This window comes from Narcine bancroftii, chromosome 6, assembly GCF_036971445.1.
Source record: "Narcine bancroftii isolate sNarBan1 chromosome 6, sNarBan1.hap1, whole genome shotgun sequence".
NCBI lineage: Eukaryota > Metazoa > Chordata > Chondrichthyes > Torpediniformes > Narcinidae > Narcine > Narcine bancroftii.
Window position 1 is genome coordinate 5,245,099 of NC_091474.1, and position 20,458 is coordinate 5,265,556.

Below are 20,458 nucleotides of genomic sequence, written 5' to 3' on the forward strand. Positions count from 1 at the left end.
CAGTGATTGAACGTTAGACTAATTTTTACATTTGTGGTAGGGAAAGAACTTGATTAAATATAAACTGGTCGGGCTGGTTGATCAAAGCCACGATCCTATCAAATTAAGGAACTTGGCAATAAAATGAAAATATGGTTAGTGCCCTAATGCCCATTTTAGGTATTATTTGTTAACTTAATTTGGATTAGACTATATTACAAAACCGTAACTTGTGTAAATGCTCACATTTAATCTCAAATTTGGCTTGAAGTTTTTTAAAAGTTTTTCCTTTGCTAATTTCCACATTTGGTGGCTCATTTATATAACTGTGATTGATGCTAAATGTATGATTGTTTTTCAGATACTTGGAAATTAGGAAATGCATCAGAATTGTTGAGGACTTGTGATACTTGTGTTTCCAAAGTAATTACCCATTGCCTGTTGGTTTCCCATAATAATGATTCAAATAAAATTTAAGAAAAACCGTGAAAATGTAAATGAAAAGAAATCTAAACATTTTAATACATATCAACCTTTTTCTCAAATTAGCATCTACTTGAAAATTAACTAGAATTTTTGGTACATGCGGGGATACTGGCACACAACATTTATTGGTCAAGGGACTGTAGGTTTCAAATTTTATTAAAAGTTAGGAAGATTAAAGGCATATTGTGTGTATATTGTGGAATCCTCATAATGACAAAACATTGAGAGGAAATTAGGTTTACAACAACTAGAAAATTTAACCATTTATTTTATTCTTAAGAATTGGATGGTAAGTAGATCAAAGGTTTTCTGTGGTTGACAGTTGTTAAGAAAATAAGGAAAGAGATGAAGAGAATTCTTCAGCACACAAAAATTGGAAATTGAATGCTTGGCTACAAAGTTGGAAATTGAATGCTTTGCTCCAGTCATGGTTAAGACAGAGGATGGGGCGCTCATTTTCAGGGAAAGTTGAATGATTATTTCAAATTATTAGATACAGGCCTCTAGAGAAAGAACCAGGAAATGGGATTAAGGATTATTCTCAAAAGTAGCCATTTTGGATCCAGTAGGAATTAGGCAGCTAAGCTATAAGTCTATATAGTTTCACGTATATTTGGTAGAAAGTTAAAAGTAGACACTGTATCCTGTCACACGTTGACTCTTGTTTCCCATTGCATCTATCTGTGTATCCTCCCATTCAATCTTCATTGTTTTGGGATAGGCTGTCAATTTTATGGATATGTTGCATTTGTTATTTTTGTGACAGAATATAGATAAGTTTTTGGGAGATAAATTGGGGCAGGTTTGTTAGTGTAGGTCACATACAAACACTTTAAAACAGACCTTATTTAAAATACTGGAGCTCTGCTCATGCTAGACATGTTGGGACCAACAGCCTTTACAAAAGCTTTGGAGAGTGCCCAAGAGACTTCACTAATGGATTGTTGTTTACAAAAAGACAACAGATGAAAGAACTTGTCGGAGCCACACACTGTCTGCAGTAGAACTTTCTGTTCTAAGAGGGTCATGTGCTTTTGCAAGCAGAGAGAGTAAGACAGGCTTTCTCTCAGAGAGAGAGAGAGACACACACACACACACACAGATCAGTTCTGCAGTTTTACAGTTCAGCAGCAGCTGTTCCAGGGACTGGAACAGGACAAGCTGGCAAGCTTGTGGAAACCCCATTGAGAAGACGGGTTGTGAGTGCTTAGTTCAGCCTGGTTAAACCCCTTGTGGTTCATGCAAGAGGAGAGAACTTCACTGCTGTATTTGATCTGAACTGGAAAACAAAATTTTGTTTCTCAAACCTCGTAAATGCTTGGATGAAAAAGAAGATATAAATATAATTTTAGTAAATTCTGAAAATATTCAGCAGATCAGACAACATCTCGAGGCAAACAGATAATGTGACCTGACCTGCTAACTATGCCCGACATTTTCTGATTTATTTCAAATTTTCAGCATTGCTCTATTTTGCCCTTAGAAAATCAAAGTGTTGGATAGAAAAGAAATAGGACATTACAGCACAGAAATAGGTCTGATGTTGGGCAGATAAAACAGCTTCAATATTTCCTTTAAACATGAACGTCGCTTTAATGTATTTTATTCTAATTATTGTGTTTATTTCCACACTGCAAAACCAAATCGAGTGTTTTAAAGACTTATCAATGTTCAAAGAAAATATTTGTTTTAAAATTAAGTTCCATTCACAAACTTTTCATTATCCTGTCATCCTTCCAGGAAAGTAAAATGCGCTTCCACCACCAGAAAATACTTGAGACAAGCTTTTTTTTTCCAGACACTTGACTGAGATTTGATGAACATTCTTGAATGATAAGAAAATGCAGCATTTTATTTGAACATAAATGTTTTCAGAGAACATCAAAGTGAGAACTGTAATTTGCTGTACTATTCACAGAGGATATGAGTTGTACTTCGATGTGGTGCATTTCCTTTCCTGAGGACACCAAATCATAATTTTTGTGTGTGATACATGTTGTCATTTTAATTTTTTATTATATCACAATTTATTTATGTGAATGCAAAGATAAATTTTTGTAAATGCAATGTATTCATTCAGAATGTTGCAACATGTAACATACTCATAATTGGAATGGACAAAAACACATTGCTATTTTATATACAAGATACAATAAACTAATATGATAATGATCAGATGATACTTCAGTAATGTTGAATGAGGAATAAATATTAGCTGGAACATTGCCATGGGTCCTTTTGCTTTCACTTAGATGAGATGACAGAAATGGCATCATTTTCACTTGTTGTCTAAAAGACAATACCTCTAACAATGCAGTAACCATTCCCTCGGAACTGAACTGGATTGTCGGCCGAGATTTTTGTGCCTCTGGATGAGACGCTGCAAACCATTCCTATTAGTTCCAATTGCTTGAAACCTGCAAGAATGTTCATTACTGGTTGCAATTATTAAATGAAAGCATTTTCTCCATGAAAGCAAAGGGATTCAACTACAGCAACTAGAGCACTGTTTGAACCACAATTTTGTTTTAACTAGAATTATTTTCCTTTGATTGATGTTAAATTGGCCCATCGGTGCCTTTGTTAGAGCAGGCTAGAATTATGGAAATGTAGATCTCTGATTCAAATACTAGTTAAATGTTAAGTCTTGGAGGAGAACTGAAAGTAAACATCAATGATCAGGAAAATTTGAACCTTAAATCTGTGATGAAGATGTTGATTGAATTTCTTTTCCAAACTCAAATTTCAAAAACCAAGCTGCATATTAGATTGCCTATTTTGTATCTTAACTCTGAGGTACTGAAATATATATATATTTTCTATTTATTTTTATTTTTTTTTATTTTATTTTTTTTTCTCCTTATTTTTGTTGAGAGAAAATTTCACAGGTCTTGCTAAAATTTCCTGGTAGCAAATACATTTGGGTTTGATGCAAGTCTGACTTTATAGAATCATAAAGCACAAAGACAGGCCCACTGAGTCTGTAGCAACCATCAAGATATAGCCTCCATATATTCCATCAACTTTCCCCAACTTCTACCACTCCCCAACTCAATAGGGAAAACTTACAGTGGCCGATAACATATATCTTTGGGATCAGGAAGGAAACCAGAGTATGCAGAGCAAACGTGTGAAGTTGCATGTAGTTTACAAAGCTGAGTAAAGTTTGATTTGTAAAAATCAGTGGCTAGGCAGTAGATAGAGTTGGTCTTAAATCAAATGTAAAGCATGGAAACAGAACCACCTGTCCCACAAATACATTTTGAAGGGCGGGAGGAAATCAGGACCCCTCGAAAAAACCCATACAGGCATAGAGAGAAGATACAACTCCTGGCATACAGGGCTGGATTTGAACCCAGGATGCTGGTGTTGTAATAGTCTTGCGCTAAAAATTTGGGTTCTCAATGTTAAGAAGACTGCAGACACAGGGGTATGATGAAGGGTTCAGGCCTGAAATGTTGACTGCCTATTGCTCTTGATGGATGCTGCATGACCTGCTGAGATCTTCCAGCACTTTGTTGTGCTGCACTTGTTTCCCGGCACCATTGTGTGGGATGGTAGCTGCAAGGCATCTGACGAAATCAATACAAAGGCTCATCAAAATGGACAAAAAACCACTGGGGTCACCCTTTCCTCTATTGACAGGAGTGTTGCTCAAATAATTATTGAAGACACTGGCCTTTGACCCGCTACCATTAAGAAGGAGGCGCAGGAGCATCAGAATCACGATGGCTAGACAGGAAAATAGCTTCTTCCTGCAGACAGTAAGTATTCTGTAACTGAGTAATGTTTTGACATTTATTTTAAGTGGTATCTTTATGTATTTACAGTATGTAATTATATACATTTGTGTGTGTGTGAATACACACGTTTCCATTAGAACCAATGTTGTCGGAAACTGGTTCCAGAATACAGAAACATTCTGTTCCTGGCAGATCTACTCCTTACATATGTTAGAATTGTTTTATACTTTTGTATTTATTATTGAACTATCTGCTGTACTTGAATATGGGCTGACTTGCTTGGAGAGCACACAAAACAAAGTTTCTCATTATATAATGAAAATTAATGTTTTCCACAGGAAAAAAAATGTTTGAAAAGCACAGTTTTAATCGTCCCTCATTGACTCGTCATGTGTACGGTTTCACAACTCCAAATGAAATGGGCCAATGACAATTTTTCTCAAGCAAAATATCTCAGTAACAATTGGGTCTAGAGCAGTGGTTCTCAACCTTTTTTCCCCACTCTCACATCACCTTAAGTAATCCTTTACTAATCACAGACCACCTGTGGCACTGGGATTTCTTAAGGTGGGATGTAAATAGAAAGGAAAAGTTTGAAAATCACTGGTCCAGATGATAAAGGGAAAGTCCATTAATGATCACATGGAAAATATTAGATTATAAGAAAATGAGTGGAAAAATGGAATTGCTTTGTGAGCTGGCACATGTGTAATGGGCCAAATGGATATATTAAGAAATATATTAAAGGAAGAGATCTGATAAACTCTGGAGACCCAAGAAATTGCAATGCTGGAATGTGGAGCTAAAAACTCAATAGTTTTCCCTATTGAGTTGGGGAGTGGTAGAAGTTGGAGAAAGTTGATGGAATATATGGAGGCTATGAGGATTGGTGCAAGTGAATTCTTGATGGTTGCTACAGACTCAGTGGGCCTGTCTTTGTGCTTTATGATTCTATAAAGTCAGACTTGCATCAAGCCCAGGCAGCATCTGTGGAGGGATCTGTGAAAGTTGACTTTGCATACCAGAGCCCTACATCACGACTGAGAGTATAAAAGTGAGATAAAGGGGAAGGGAATGAGGAATGAGACAGGGACAAGAGATGAGGCATGAGCTGGCAGGTGATGGGTAGATCTTGATACGAAGAGGTTGAAGGGAAATGGAAGAGTGAAAGAAAGGCTACCAGCCACCATTTCAATATTTTCCGAGAGCACCATTGAGAGTGTTTTGTCTGGCTACATCGTTGTAGCTGCAAAGCATCTGACCGGAAGTCGATAAGGATGATCAACAAAATGGCTGAAAAGATCTCTGGGACCTCCCTTTTCTCCTTGTGTAAATAGGGCTCAAAGAATTATTGAGGATCCTTTCCATCCATCATACAGTATCTTTGGCTACTGTTGTTAGGAAGGAGTTACAGGAGCATTGAAACTATGGCGTGAAGCAAGGCTGCGTTCTCGCACCAACCCTCTTTTCAATCTTCTTCAGCATGATGCTGAACCAAGCCATGAAAGACCTCAACAATGAAGACGCTGTTTACATCCGGTACCGCACGGATGGCAGTCTCTTCAATCTGAGGCGCCTGCAAGCTCACACCAAGACACAAGAGAAACTTGTCCGTGAACTACTCTTTGCAGACGATGCCGCTTTAGTTGCCCATTCAGAGCCAGCTCTTCAGCGCTTGATGGAAGCTGCCAAAATGTTTGGCCTGGAAGTCAGCCTGAAGAAAACTGAGGTCCTCCATCAGCCAGCTCCCCACCATGACTTCCAGCCCCCCCACATCTCCATCGGGCACACAAAACTCAAAACGGTCAACCAGTTTACCTATCTCGGCTGCACCATTTCATCAGATGCAAGGATCGTCAATGAGATAGACAACAGACTCGCCAAGGCAAATAGCGCCTTTGGAAGACTACACAAAAGAGTCTGGAAAAACAACCAACTGAAAAACCTCACAAAGATAAGCGTATACAGAGCCGTTGTCATACCCACACTCCTGTTCGGCTCCGAATCATGGGTCCTCTACTGGCATCACCTACGGCTCCTAGAACGCTTCCACCAGCGTTGTCTCCACTCCATCCTCAACATTCATTGGAGCGCTTTCATCCCTAACGTCGAAGTACTCGAGATGGCAGAGGTCGACAGCATCGAGTCCACGCTGCTGAAGATCCAGCTGCGCTGGGTGGGTCACGTCTCCAGAATGGAGGACCATCGCCTTCCCAAGATCGTGTTCTATGGCGAGCTCTCCACTGGCCACCGTGACAGAGGTGCACCAAAGAAAAGGTAAAGAAATCTCTTGGTGCCTGCCACATTGACCACCGCCAGTGGGCTGATATCGCCTCAAACCGTGCATCTTGGCGCCTCACAGTTTGGCGGGCAACAACCTCCTTTGAAGAAGACCGCAGAGCCCACCTCACTGACAAAAAGCAAAGGAGGAAAAACCCAACACCCAACCCTACAAACGAGCCTGCAGCTGACGTGGACATTTACCCCCTCCTTAAATCTTCGTCCGCCAAGCCAAAGAAGGAGAACAGGAGCATTGAAACTAGGACTGCCAGGCTGGGAAATAGCTTCTTTCCGCAGGCTGTGAGATTCGTGAACAGTAACCTGTAACTAATGATATGACCTAGACCACACCAATAGAAACTTACCACAGCAGGGGTATCTTCATAACAATAATTTTTATAAATAACACTTCTTACTTAACTCTAACTTAACCCCTCTATGCTCAAATGTATATGTGTGTGTAAATTGTTGCTCAGAGTAAATTATGGAGTAGATGTGAGGCATTAGACTTCTCAAAACTCATTAAATGATTGTGGGCTGTTTTCAGAGAACTGTTTCTTCATATGAAGGATTTCCCTCTCTTGCATGGAGATTTCAGTACTTGTGTTTTCTTTCACAATGATTTCACAAACCCCGGCAAGGGTTGCATGAAGTGGCCATGTAGAAATGGACATGGTTCAACTGTCCTCTTTCCAAAGAAACAGGTGAAGTGGCTTTTCCTCACCACTGATTTTGTGTTTCTCCCATGTAAAAAGAATAAAACAAAAACAGTACCTTTCTCATTGGAGGCATTTCTGACTTCAAATATTTTTTGGTGAAATTGTAGCGGCAGCTACACTGCTGCAATAACCCACACACAACCAGATGGGTTGAGCTCAGTGAGCAGACTAGTTTATTGCAGGCTACTGGGCTGCACTTGTACTCCCAGCCAGGACCTGGCTGAGAACCGCACTGGAGGGCGCTGACGTCACCCGAGGGTCATGTGGTCCCCCAGCCCGGGTTTATTAGCCCCGCGCTGGAAGGAAGAGAAACCCCACCCCCGACAGTGCCATTTTGGCCGGCTGCCCCGCCACGTGGCTTACAAGCGGGGCCAGTTCGCCTGCCTTGTGGTGAGCCTCCACACAGCCCCCCCCCCCTCAAGAACCGGCGCCAATGTCCTTTATCGCCAGGCAGCCTCACTTCTTGAGCAGTAGAATCGAGGTGCGCTGGCTTCAGACTGTCCATGGTAAACAACAACTGCCTGCCGTCAATATCCAGTGTGAATGTCGAGCCGTAAAGCTGTACAACCCTCTACGGCCCCTCGTACGGTCGCTGCAGAGGTGCCACGATCGGTCCCCACCAAATGAAAACGTACTCCGCAGAAAGCAGTTCACCGAGAACGTGAGATGGGCAGGTGCCATGCCTGGGCAGTGATGGAGGTTCGAACAAGTCCATGCATGCCCAGAGGTGCGGAAGTAGTTCGTGTGGCGACCGCTGGGGATTGAGAGGTGTGTTGACGAACTCACCAGGTAGTGCCAGCGGCGCACCGTAGACCTGCTCAGCTGATGATGCCTGCAGATCTTCCTTGGGAGTGGAGCAGATGCTCAGGAGCACTCAAGGCAGTTCATTCGCCCAGTTGGGACCAGTGAGGCAGGCCATGAGCGCTGACTTAAGGTGGCGGTGCAGACGTTCAACCAGTCCATTGGCCTGGGGGTGGTAGGCTGTAGTGCGGTGTAGCTGGATCCCCAACCTGTTGGCGAGCTGTGCCCAGAGTGCAGACTCAACCATGCCACAGTGCTCGGGAGCATGAGTCAGTGGAGGCGTCTGGCATTGGGATCGCCTCAGGCTAGTGAGTGGTGTGGTCCACCACCGTAAACAGGTAACAGTTGCCCCAGAAAATGGGTAAGGACCCAACGATATCCACGTGAATGTGGCTGAACCGTTCCCGGACATGTTCGAACACATGTACGGGCACCCTGGTGTGCCTGTGCACCTTGGATGCCTGGCAATGGGTGCATGTTCTGTCCTAGCCCATGATCTGCTTCCGCAGCCCATGCCATACGAACCGTTCTGCCACCATCCAGACCGTTGACCTGATGGATGGATGAGAAAGGTCATAGATGTGACAGAAGACCTGCCTGCGCCACTGCTGCGGAACCACTGGCCGCGGGGTGCCCAAGGAGATATCGCATAGGATGGTGCCTTCACCGCTCAGAGTCGGGAGGTCTCGAAACCGCAGGCCAGTGATGATGGTCTTGAAGGCACTTGTCTCATCAGATTCCTGGTCCCGGGTGAGCTGGTCGAAGTCGAGGCCAGGTGTCAGCACGCAGATGGCCAGTCGTGAGAGTGCATAGGCAAACGCATTGTCCTTCTCTGCTGAAGGTCGGTGGTAAACTCCAACACGAAGGAGAGGGGACGCTGCTGGCGGGCCGACCACAGATCCTTTGCCATCGCGAGCGCCTGGGTGAGGGGTTTGTGGTCAGTGAAGATGGTAAAAGTCCTCCCCTCCAAAAAATAGCAAATGCCGTACCATCTGGTACATGCCCAGTAACTCGCGGTCGAAGGCACTATACTTGCGTTCCGGCAGGCGACAGAAGAATGTCAATGGCTTCCAATCTCCATTCACCTGCTGCTCCAGGACAGCACTGATGGCTGTGGCAGAGGCATCGACAGAGAGTGCCATATACAGGTCGGTGTGCGGGTGGGTGAGCATGGTGGCCTTCGTGAGGGTGTCCTTGGTGGCCTCGAATGCGGCGCAGGCTTCTGGGTTCCAAGCGAGTGCCTTGTGTTTGGCCGTGATGAGGGTGAATAGTGGCTGCGTGAAACGAGCAGCTCCTGGGATGAAGCAGTTGTAAAAGTTTGCCATACCTGCAAACTCCTGCAACCCCTTGAGGCTGTCCGGGTGTGGGAACTCCCTGATAGTGGCAACCTTCACAGCAGCAGGCTTGGCTCCTTCGGCCGTGATGGTATGGCCCAGGAACTGCATGGACTCTTTCCCAAACTGGCACTTGGCCAGGTTGATGGTAAGGCCTGTCTTGGGTAAACTTATACCTCTCATTTTGTTCATTTTAGATTGGTCACAGTGTTTGAGCTACCGAAAGAAAATAGGCACACACACACACCGAGAGCAGTTCAGTTTATACAAGTCTTTATTACTAAATTTAAAGCTGAATTCACACTACAATATGCAAGCCCTTCTCACTTATACTTATCAACGCCTGGACTGGTCCCAACTGCCGAAGCGAGGCAACGACTGCACATTTGTATAGGTTGTCGGGGCGCCGGTAGCAGCTTCTCTACTTCCCTCAACCGGGACGTTAGCTGGACTCTTGAAGTTCTTCTTCTTGCTGAGAGATGTTGCCACCTCTTGGAGCGTCACAAACTTCAGCAGTGGGACCATGGCTTATATTACCCAAAAGTTGTTTACTTCAGATCTTATCTCTTTGAACAAATGATTTAATTATCTTCAAGGTCTCCTGACAGTCTGCGACCAACAAAAGACAACTGCATCTCTTGGCCTCATGGTGGAAGTTGGATAATGTCTACTGATTCATATGCATCCCTGGGCCCCATGGTGGAATTTAGGTCTGTCTACAAATATGCATTTGTAGACATTTCAAGGCCAGCCAGGAGAAAAGGGCACGTAGGTGGGCCTTGTGTTGCACCCGGTCCTTGCTAGCGACGAGGATGTTGTCCAAATAAATAAAGACGAAATCCAAGTCCCTGCCCACAGAGTCCATGAGGCGCTGGAAGGTCTGAGCGGTGTTCTTAAGACTGAATGGCATGCGGAGAAATTTGAACAAGCCAAAGGGGATGATGATGATGGCTATCTTGGGTATATCCTCAGGGTGCACTGGGATCTGGTGGTATCAGGGCACTAGGTAAACCTTGGAGAAAACCCTCACACCGAGCAGGTTGACCGTAAAGTCTTGGATGTGAGGGATGGGATAATGATAAGGAACAGTTGCCTCGTCGAGCCATCGATAGTCTCCGCAGGGACACCAGCCACCAGAGGCTTTCGGAATCAGGTGGAGCGGTGAAGCACGCTGGCTGTCAGACCGCTGAATGATCCCTAGCTCCAACAGGTGCGAAAACTCCTCCTTCGCTACCTGGAGCTTGTTAGGTGGGAGCCTGCGTGCCTTGGTGTGAACCGACGGGCCCTGTGGCTTGAGGAGTGTCGGGAACTCGTCCAGGATATGTTGGAACTCGTCTTTGGGCAAGCTGATCGTGGCCATCTGCGGTTGCTCTGAGGAGGAGGCGTCGAGGCAAACAGCCAGGAAGATACGGGCATCTACCAGACACCTACCTCGAATGTCCACCAGAAGCCCGTGTGCAAGGAAGAAGCCTGCACCCAGGATGGCAGTCAGGAGGGAGGAGACAGTGAACCTCCATGCGAAATTCTGTTGGCTGATCTGGAAGTGGACTGTTTTGTCTCCATATGTCCGGATTGCCGTTGCGTTGGCCACACGGAGGGTTCCTGGATTCAATGGCCGTGGCAGGTATGATGCTGATCTGGGCTCCAGTCTCAACGAGGAATTGCCGGCCGCTGACCGAGTTCCACAAGTAGAGAAGGCTGTGTCCTTGGCCAGCCACCGCAGCCATTAACAGCGGTCTGCCTGGTTGTTTCCCTGGAATGAGCAGGGCTGATGGCATTTCCGAGCTTGGCTCCCCAGCGCTGATGGTAGAAGCAGAGGCCTGAAGAAGATGTTGTAGTTTTGGTTATGCCCTTGGGGGCCCCTGCAGGGACCGGATGCTCTACCGCAGCGCTAGGGGCGGGCTTGGCGTGGTCTTGCCTATGCCTCGTGACCTGCTGGACCGCTGAGCCCTCCGAGAATCATGCGAGCCATAGCTCTTGGGCCTTCTGGGCGACCTTCCTCGGGTCAGTGAAGCTGTCCTGAACCAGCAGCGGCCGGATGTCCCCGGGCATATGTTTGAGGAAGATGCGCTCGAAAAGTGGACCGTTGGTGTGCTCACCCATGAGTGCAAGCATCTCGCCCATCGGTTCCATCAGGGACCTGTCCCCCAGGGCGTTGAGGTGCAGCATCCGAGCAGGACGCTGGTGTCTGGATAGTCCAAGGGACCCGGTAAGCACACGCTTGATGGTCTCGTATTTGTCCTCTGCGGGTGGGTGCTGAACAAGGTGCAGCACGCATCTGGCTGTGGCCTGGTCCAGGGCAGCGACCACCCACATGGTAGAATTTGGTCGTGTTGGACAAAATCTGGAGGAGGTGAAACTGGGCTTCTGCATGGCCAAAACAGGACTCTGGCTCCTGAACCCAGAATTCAGGCAATTTCACGGCTATAGTGCGGATCGCAGGCTCACTCATGATGGGTTCAAAGACGTTTGAACCAGTCGGGGTCACCAATTGTAGTGGCAGCTACATTGCTCCTGCAATAATACACACACACAACCAGACGGGTTGAGCTCAGTGAGCAGACTAGTTTATTGCAGGCTGCTGGGCTGCACGTACTCCCAGCCTGGACCTGGCTGAGAACCACGCTGGAGGGCGCTGACATCACCCGTGCATCACGTGGTCCCCCAGTGTGGGTTTCTGAGCCCTGTGCTGGAAGGAAGCGAAACCCCCCCCCCAACGCCGCCATTTTGGGTGGCTGCCCTGCCACGTGGCTTACAAGCGGGGCCAGTTCACCTGCCTTGTGGTGAGCCGCCACACAATATTTAAATGACTTGCTTTGATCATCCCTTCTGATTCTGCTTGAAGTCTCACCTGTTCCAAAACTTTGAGTTGATATGGTTCCGGATTGTCTGCCGAAGCCACAAGCAGATGGCCTTGTGCACACAGATCATTGAAGCAAAAGCCAGCTTGTTTGCCACAGATGCTTCTGTTTCCTTTCTAAAAACTTGGGTAAACAAGCAGAGAGTCTTTTGTTTAACCAGATGCCCCCCCTTCAGCATACCCCATTGTCCTAGATATTTTAATGAACAATCACTTGGGGTTTTATGGCTGCTCACACAGCTTCCACTGAACAATGAATTAGTAGACATCTTGACTTTAAAATGGTGTTCTGTGTATGTCCCTGTCCACCCACAAACGAACTTTACTAAAATCCATTTAAACTAAAAATTGATAAGAATATAATTCCCTGATGGCCAACTTGTTAATAGCCCACGTGCCAGCGAGGCATGCACCCTGCTGGAAGGTCCCAATGAAACATCCACCCCTTGTGCGATCGTGGCCCCCACCGAGCCAAGTGCTCAGGCTGGTGGAAGTGAGATGGAGGACACCCTAGTGGAGGACTCCAGCAACCAGGCCCTCGACAGCGTGAGGGCCCTGAACCTGCCCGTGCTGTCCCAGCACTCCAATGATGGAGGTGGGACATGTGAGTGGTAAGCCTGAACAGTGCATGCAGGAGCAGCATTCATTGCTAGTGTCCTTCATGCATTATATTCAGTAGTGTTTGTCCACTTGCAATTTACCCCTACGTATGTGCTCTGTAAATTCTGTTTTGTTGCCCTGCAGGCTCAGACAGGAGGAGGAAGAGAAGGAGACTCACCCGGGAACAGGCCTGACTGTGGCGATGTGGAGCTTCGTGAAGGAGATGGGGAGAGGAGGAGCGTGACCGCGTACGGCATGAGAGAAGTCTGGAACAGTGCAGGTATCTGCAGGGTGATCAACAGGGTGTCCTGGTCGCATACCCCCCCTCTCTTGAATTTTGGACAGGGTAAACAAAATTGTGCTGTATTGGCTCTATTCAACCATTGACCTGAAAGCTAGATACCATCAGTTAAAGATCCACTCCAAGGACCGCCCCTACACAGCATTCGAGGCTTTATCAGTTCCGGAGGGTCCCTTTTGGTATCACTAATGGGGTCTAATACGGGCTAAAGGCCACCTTCCCTTATCTCGACAACGTCACCACTTGTGGACACTCTCTGGAAGACCACAATGCCAACCTGCAGAAGTTTTTCCACATGCCCAAATCCCTGAATCTCACATACAGCTCCAGTAAGAGCGTGCTCTAGACTAAACGTCTGGTGATTGTGGGCTACGTGGTGGAGGATGGTGTCATTGGTCCTAACCCCGATCGAACGAGCCCCCTGTTGGACCTCCCGATGCCGAAGACCGTGAAGGCCTTAAGGGGGTGCCTGGGCTTCTTTTCTTACTACGTCTAGTGGGTCTCTCACTACGCGGATAAAGTCCACCCCCTCTTAAAGTCCACCTCCTTTCCATTATAGGCCGAAGCCCCTTTCACACTTGCATCCCACTAAATTTGCTGTTCAGTGTCCCGGGATAGGAATGGGGGTTTGGCTTTTCACACTCCTGGTCGCACACCCCCTCCCTTGAATTTTGGACATGGGAAGCAAAATTGTGCTGTATTGGCTCTATTCAACCATTGACCTGAAAGCCGCCAACCATCAGTTAAGGATCCACACTGGGACAGCGAATGCTTTCACAATTGCAAGGAGCCATCCCTGGGGTTAAGACTGTTCTACCTCCTACGGGTGACCTCATCGAGGGATGGTGGACCTGCCCTAAATCCTGATCAATGCATTCGAACAAAATGAATCTTGCCTAATTATAACATAATTCAGCTTTACCTACAGCACAGTGTGAGCCCTTCATATATTGTGCCGACCTCTCGAAACCTTGTTTAAAAATGGTCCGCTAGCTCCTCTCTCCCACTGTGACTTCCCCATGGCAACATTTAGATCTTTTAATCTTTCCTTCCTGCACTCACACAAAAAACCCACACTTGCCCGATCTCAACACCAGCGTCTGTTGGCGCTGAGCTGATGGTTCGTTCACACTTTACAGGCGGTTAATTGCTGGGATCACTGGCTAGTGTGAAAGGGGCTTTGTGCTCCACCCTCTGCCCCTGGTTTTCCCAGTCACCTAAGGACTATGGTGTCGACCAGGCGTTGAGTGCAATGTAGGAAAAGCGCGCTTGTTCTCCTAGCAGGGAAACCAGTTTCGCCAAAGGAATCGCTTTGCAACGAGTCACGATCTTGTTAGCCTGATGTCATTTTGGTGGGCATCCCCTTCAGCCACTTCCTGGCTCGTCAACGTGACGTGGGATGAACTCAGTCATCCCAGCCCCATAAAATGAGTCACTGGCCAGGTCGTTCACTTCAGGCAGCCAAGCATGGGGCTCAAGGTAAGCGGCTGACGAGGCTCCAAAGCCCTCCCCCCAAATCGCGCAGCTCCTGGCCATGATGCGCATTGAAGTGATGTGATTTGATTGATAAGGCACCTGGAGGTCCCTGCGCTGGTGGCGGGAGAGTCTCGATAGATGTTGGGTTCGCAAGTCGAAATAACGTATTTAAAGTGAATCGACACATTCGTTTGACTTCTTGCCACACAGAAGGAGTCCCGTGGACCCATGTATTTCTTCCTGTTTCAAACTTTGTATTAAATAAGTAGTGTAGCTGCCCGCTTTTCAGTTTAATCCCTTCTGAGCACTTGGGGTAAAATGAATTCAGACGTGATGTGTCTGGAGCTGATGGAGGGTTTCGGTCACTTTATTTCTGGTTCCAATTTCCTTTCCAGCACCTCATCAGTATTGTACTGATCATAAATATTTCAAGATCCCTTGAGCTGGTTAAAGCCAAGCATACCTACCAAAGGAGAGAGGCAGCAACGGGTCGGATGGTGACATGCGAGATGTGCCCGCCTGGGAAGTTCGTGGTGAAGCATTGTACAAGTTCACGTCCGACCGTCTGCGGACCCTGCCCGGAGCTGCATTATACTCGGTACTGGAACTATCTTCAGAAATGCCGCTACTGTAACGTCTACTGCGTAGAGCATCAGTTCGAGAAGCAACAGTGCAATGCGACGCGGAACAGAGGGTGCGAATGCAGAGCTGGCTATTACTTAGAGTTTGAATTTTGCCTTGAACATTCCAAGTGCCCTGCAGGCGCCGGTGTGGTTGAAGCAGGTACATTGAACCTTTCCATTCTTGAATCTTGCCCTGCTTTGTTTCCGGAATCCTTTTCTTTTTCTGGAAATCTTGCCTAAATAGCTTTAGTCTACTTTTCTAATTCAAGAGAAACCTAAATACAACGCGATGTCAGTGCAGTTCGTGATTCACGTCAGCCCCCAAAACAAAGAAAAAAAATAGGGTTAGCATTATGAATTTTCAAAATTCAACCTGAACTTGGCTGTCATAATCTACAATTTTCTAAAAATGCAGGAGATTATACTCCCACAACTGACTTTGTTGTACTCCTGGGTTCAGCAGAGGTTTGTCTCTTACCATTGCTGAACCTGTCCAATGTTTAAACTCCACAATTCTACGGATAATGCTTGAATTTCCTGAAATGATTCCCCCCCCCCCCCCCTGCGAATTTTAACTGAATCATTCTGTGTTTTCTAGGAACCCCCTTCCAGGATACAAGTTGTGAACAATGTGCTGATGGATTTTTCTCGGCAACCTCCTCTAGTTCGGAACGTTGTATTAAACACACAAACTGTACTGTAGAAGGTTTAGCAGTCATTGTCCAAGGTAACCCATACCACGACACCCTGTGTACTTCCTGCACTAAATATATTGGAGATTCCATCAATACATCAGGTGCGTAAAGCGATTTCCTCTTTTATAGTATTTGTAGTAACATCTTTAAATATCCAATACTTTCTATAAAATGTCTCATTTTTCTATCATTTGAATTGTCTTTGGAAAGTAGGTTCCCTGTCAAAATACCAGCCTCATTCGAGGATCTGTGTGTTTAGTTCAGATGATATTTTTTTTTAAAGTTAAAATGCAGGAAAACTCCAAGCAGTCTTTCTGTCGCAAAAGGCGTAGGAATGGAAGCTTACGCACAACCTGCCCATAAAAGCAGTTGCGGGTGTGAAGAGTTTAACCCTTTCTGATCAACATTACTTTGATGTTGCTTGTTTATTTCAAATATTAATTTTATAGCATTCAAACGTGATGTGCATGGTGCTGATGGAGGGTTTCAGTCATTTTATTTGTGTTCTTGATTTACTGACCTCAAGATTGACACAAAGCCGAAGGCCTGCTGGAATGTAGAAAATACAGCAGCCAATTTGTAGCCACATCCCAAAACAATGACCAAAGAATTTGCTTCAATGGCCGTGGTCAGGTATAGGCAATGACCTGGGCACTGTAGATGATACCTCTTCTCTCCTCAATGGCAGTACATCTAAAAATCTTTGCAATAGGACCTGAACCCCCAACCTTCAGAATTAAAACAATGTACATCCTAAGATATAGATCAACAAGTACTTTAGCTCAAGGACCAGTGAGAGAAGAAACCAAGAAAAGGAATCTACTTTCCTACCTCGCTCACCCCCTCCACCAAACCCCAAGATAATGTGTCCTTAACATGACGATTGTTTCAACTAATCTATAGGATTCCTTACTGCGTTATATTAGCTCTCCCTCGTATTGGAGTTTAAAATTCAATTCAATTCAATTGGCATTTTTATTGAGAGGAGTAAAACACAAAAGTCTGCCAATACCTTAATTGAAGTAAAAACACAAAGCTGGAGAAACTCAGCAGGTCAAACAGTGTAGTTTATCTCTTCTCTTTGGCTTGGCTTCGCGGACGAAGATTTATGGAGGGGGTAAGTGTCCACGTCAGCTGCAGGCTCGTTTGTGGCTGACAAGTCCGATGCGGGACAGGCAGACACGGTTGCAGGGGAAAATTGGTGGGTTGGGGATGGGTGTTGGGTTTTTCCTCCTTTGCCTTTTGTCAGTGAGGTGGGCTCTGCGGTCTTCTTCAATAAAGATACATCACCAACGTTTTGGGCTTGAGTCCATTTATTGAGGACTTTTGTTGAGTTTTCATTTATTTTTGTTACTGATGGAATAGGAAAGGAAAAGATTTATTGTCAATGGAAATAGATAACAGCTGAATATTAATATTGGCTGTCTAATAAAGTCCTAAATTTAAACTTTCTTTCAACAGCGTGTAATGAAGCTTTTCTTCAGTTCGTGGCACATCAGAGAATCCCAAGAAGGAAACTCAGAAGGCTTCTCTCTTTACTTTCAATTAAAAATATTCATAAATTATGTGAGCAAATGTTACAGAACAAGAATATAATGTATGTAACATTATATCAGCTTCTAGTGAAATGGAAAGAAACGAGAAAGGAAGAAGATGTAGCAAAAATAATGATCTCAATACTTGGAAAAGCAAAGTTGAAAAATGTTGTCCAAAAGCTAAGAAAACGGTTTTTGTGAAATATCAGCTAAAGTCAAATATACTCATTTCCCAGAATGGTGCCAAAGACTTGGTGGTTAGCAAATCGTACGTAAAAGGAGGGTCTGAATTTTATTCAAGGCTTGGACTAATTAATTGAAAAAACATTGATGGCGCCTCTGGAAATTGAGAAAGGAAAACCAGCTAGGTTTCCCACTCTTGCTTGTTAACCTGCAACATGTCCGTGCAGCTATTTTGCTCAGTTGTATGGTTTTTCTGGGGACACTTTAATGAAAAACTGCGACTTGGATGAAAGGATCAAAAAGGCCGAAGGATTGAAGGAAACGGTGGCTAAGGAAAATCTTAAATGTTGATATTAAGGAACTTCTTTCAGGAGGTATTAGTGTGGTTCGAAGAAGTGAGTGTTTGGAGCAGGGTGGAGAATGTGAAGACCAATTAAGTATTTTTTTTGGCCCTGGGCAGCCCCTCCATTGGAAAAGCAGTCTCTTCAAGCAATGTCTGTCTGAATTTTCTGAGACATCTGCTGCTAAATCTCAGACTACGTGTTACAACATCTTACTTGTGAGCTTCCGATGTTCTATCATCTGTAATTTTGATTGAGAACTCTGCTACCTGACACCAGAAACCCGTGCTTGGGGACCACGTGATGCAATGAACTAGTCTGCTCACTGAGCTCAACCCATCTGGTTGTGTCTGTTATTGCAGGCTGCTGGGCTGCACTTATACTCCCAGCCTGGACCTGGCTCAGAATCGCGCTGGAGGGCGCTGACGTCACCCGGGCATCATGTGGTCCCCAAGCGCGGGTTTCTGAGCCCCGAGCTGGAAGGAAGGGACACACCCCCCGACGGCGCCATTTTGGCCGGCTGCTCCGCTGTGTGGCTTACAAACAGGGCCGGTTCGCCTGCCTTGTGGTGAGCCGCCACATAGCCCCCACCCAGAACCGGCGCCAATGTCCTTTTTTGCCAGGCGGCCTCGCTTCTTGGGCTGGGCAACGACCATGGGCTCGGTGGGATCGAGGTGCGCTGGCTTCTGCCTGTCCATGGTAAACAGCTCATGCCTGCCACCCAAGACCAGTGTGAACGTCGAGCCAGAACGCTGTATAACCCTGTACGTCCCCTCGTACGGTCGCTGCAGAGGTGCCCCGACAAACTTACCACTATTGACTTAACTAACCTAACTTAATCCCCTTCTAATTCTAAGTGCACATGAAATGCACAGAAAAGTTCTTTGATTCACAGTCCAGTCATTCACTTCTCACTTCTCCAAGTTCACCGGGGTCAGTCAGTTCTTATACTGTGCACAGAATTCAACATTTTTGAATCTTCATCAGACTGGTGCTTGAAGTTAAATGGTGGGTATTGCGATAGATCAGCGATTAGAATGTGAAACTTGGAGGCACCTTGCGTTTTGCTCAAAGTGCAGATGCTTGAACTGATGCGAGTCGTAAACCACTGTTTATATATTGAACGGTCTGGGCACGCCCATTGGCTTATGTACCTGTGGCTCCTCCCACAGACACTTGTATAAAGGTGACTGTCCCACAGTCCCCCTCCCCCGTTCAGGACAGTCAACCAGCACGGACGTGCCTCCATTCTATTGTGAATAAAAGTCAATAAGTTTTACATAACGTCCAGTCTTTTGGACTTTTTGATGGTGTTCATGTGATCTGTACATCACAGCATTCCGAACAGTATAAAATTTTCCTGCACATGACTATATTTTATACTATCCTGTCAGCATAAACCTTTGTGAATGAATCAGATTTTATTTCTGAATTGATTCAGGTGGCACACATTAAGAATTGGACCAACAATTCAGACACCGGTGTTCAAATCCTGAAAGTACTGGAGGATATGGAATATACAGTGCCCTCCTTAATGTTTGGGACAAAGATACTTTTTTTTTCCTTTATTTGCCCGTGATCCACAGTTTTAAATTTGTAATCAAACAATTCACATGTGATTGAAGTGAACTTTCCAGATTTAGTTCAAGGTTATTTTGGTTTGACCATGTCGAAACTGCAGCACCTTGTATGCAAAATTTCCCATTTCAGAGGGCGTAAGTGAATTGTTTGATTAGAAATTTAAAACCGTGGAGCACAGGGGCGAATGAAGGGGGGAAAAAAAGTGTCTTTATCCCAAACATTATGGAGGGCTCTGCAATTCAGTTACTAATGTTGAGTTTGAAAAGAAGTGTAGTGTGGATTGTAGAGGGTCATGTGACCACTCCAGCAAGCCTCGGATCAGAGGTGACCTCACCTGCCAATCCAGGGTTAAGATCTGGCCACCTGTCAGGCTGATGTGTGATTGTTTCTTGCAGCTGGTGCATGATTGGTCAGAGCAGGTCACATGATACATTGAGCCTGTTTGATCCCTTTTTAACTGTTGCCTTGAATCGAGAGGTGAAGTCCAGGTTACTCTCTAAGGTTGAGCACTGGAGGGCCAACTGCAATGGACCCTTCCCGGATCCTGTGACGCGGTCAATGCTAGAAAGCAGGTCAATTTTTCATACTTGTTAGTTGTAATAAGTTTCCAATGTACTGTTTATTGGTGTGTCTGTGAATGGATGGCCATTGTGTGCTTCACCTTTTCATTCCCAGTCAGGAGTTCAGAATGTTTAGCAGCTGTATGTGTAGTTATTTTTGTAAACAGCTATCTATGTGTAGTTATTTGTGAATTATTCTGGGTTGGACTGTAAAGTAACTTTCAAATCCTGGCTTCTCCTTTGGGTAACATTGAATGATTACAAATTGGTTTTGCCTTTTGGGGCTGTGGTGGTGGAGGGGTGTTGCATTTTCTCCCTATTTCTTCATGAAACTTCTCGGTTTTTTCCCTCATTCCAAAGA

The 20,458-nt window shown here is 45.4% G+C and overlaps 2 protein-coding genes across 3 annotated transcripts in view; both read left to right on the plus strand.

Moving 5' to 3' along the window:
- The window catches only part of rtel1 (regulator of telomere elongation helicase 1), a 94,416-nt gene extending 91,726 nt beyond the window's left edge, over window positions 1–2,690 (plus strand). For both annotated transcript variants that reach the window (XM_069883707.1, XM_069883710.1), the window contains one exon: window positions 2,206–2,690. In XM_069883707.1, coding sequence (XP_069739808.1) covers window positions 2,206–2,213 — 8 coding nt within the window. In that variant the 3' untranslated portion in view covers window positions 2,214–2,690. The remainder of the gene's footprint in view (window positions 1–2,205) is intronic.
- An 11,795-nt stretch (window positions 2,691–14,485) lies between these two features.
- On the plus strand, window positions 14,486–19,240 carry LOC138735628 (tumor necrosis factor receptor superfamily member 6B-like). Its single transcript, XM_069883712.1, has 4 exons — window positions 14,486–14,582; window positions 14,975–15,362; window positions 15,801–15,998; window positions 17,359–19,240. Exons 1-4 carry the CDS (start codon window positions 14,571–14,573, stop codon window positions 17,631–17,633), a joined length of 873 nt encoding a protein of 290 aa, XP_069739813.1. The 5' UTR covers window positions 14,486–14,570; the 3' UTR covers window positions 17,634–19,240.
- Window positions 19,241–20,458: the final 1,218 nt, after the last annotated feature.

Excerpts from the sequence above, each read along its gene's own strand:
- LOC138735628 (XM_069883712.1), top strand. Across the intron at positions 15,363-15,800 it reads CGCCGGTGTGGTTGAAGCAG|GAACCCCCTTCCAGGATACA; the intron begins GTACATTGAACC and ends TGTGTTTTCTAG. Across the intron at positions 15,999-17,358 it reads AGATTCCATCAATACATCAG|CGTGTAATGAAGCTTTTCTT; the intron begins GTGCGTAAAGCG and ends TTCTTTCAACAG.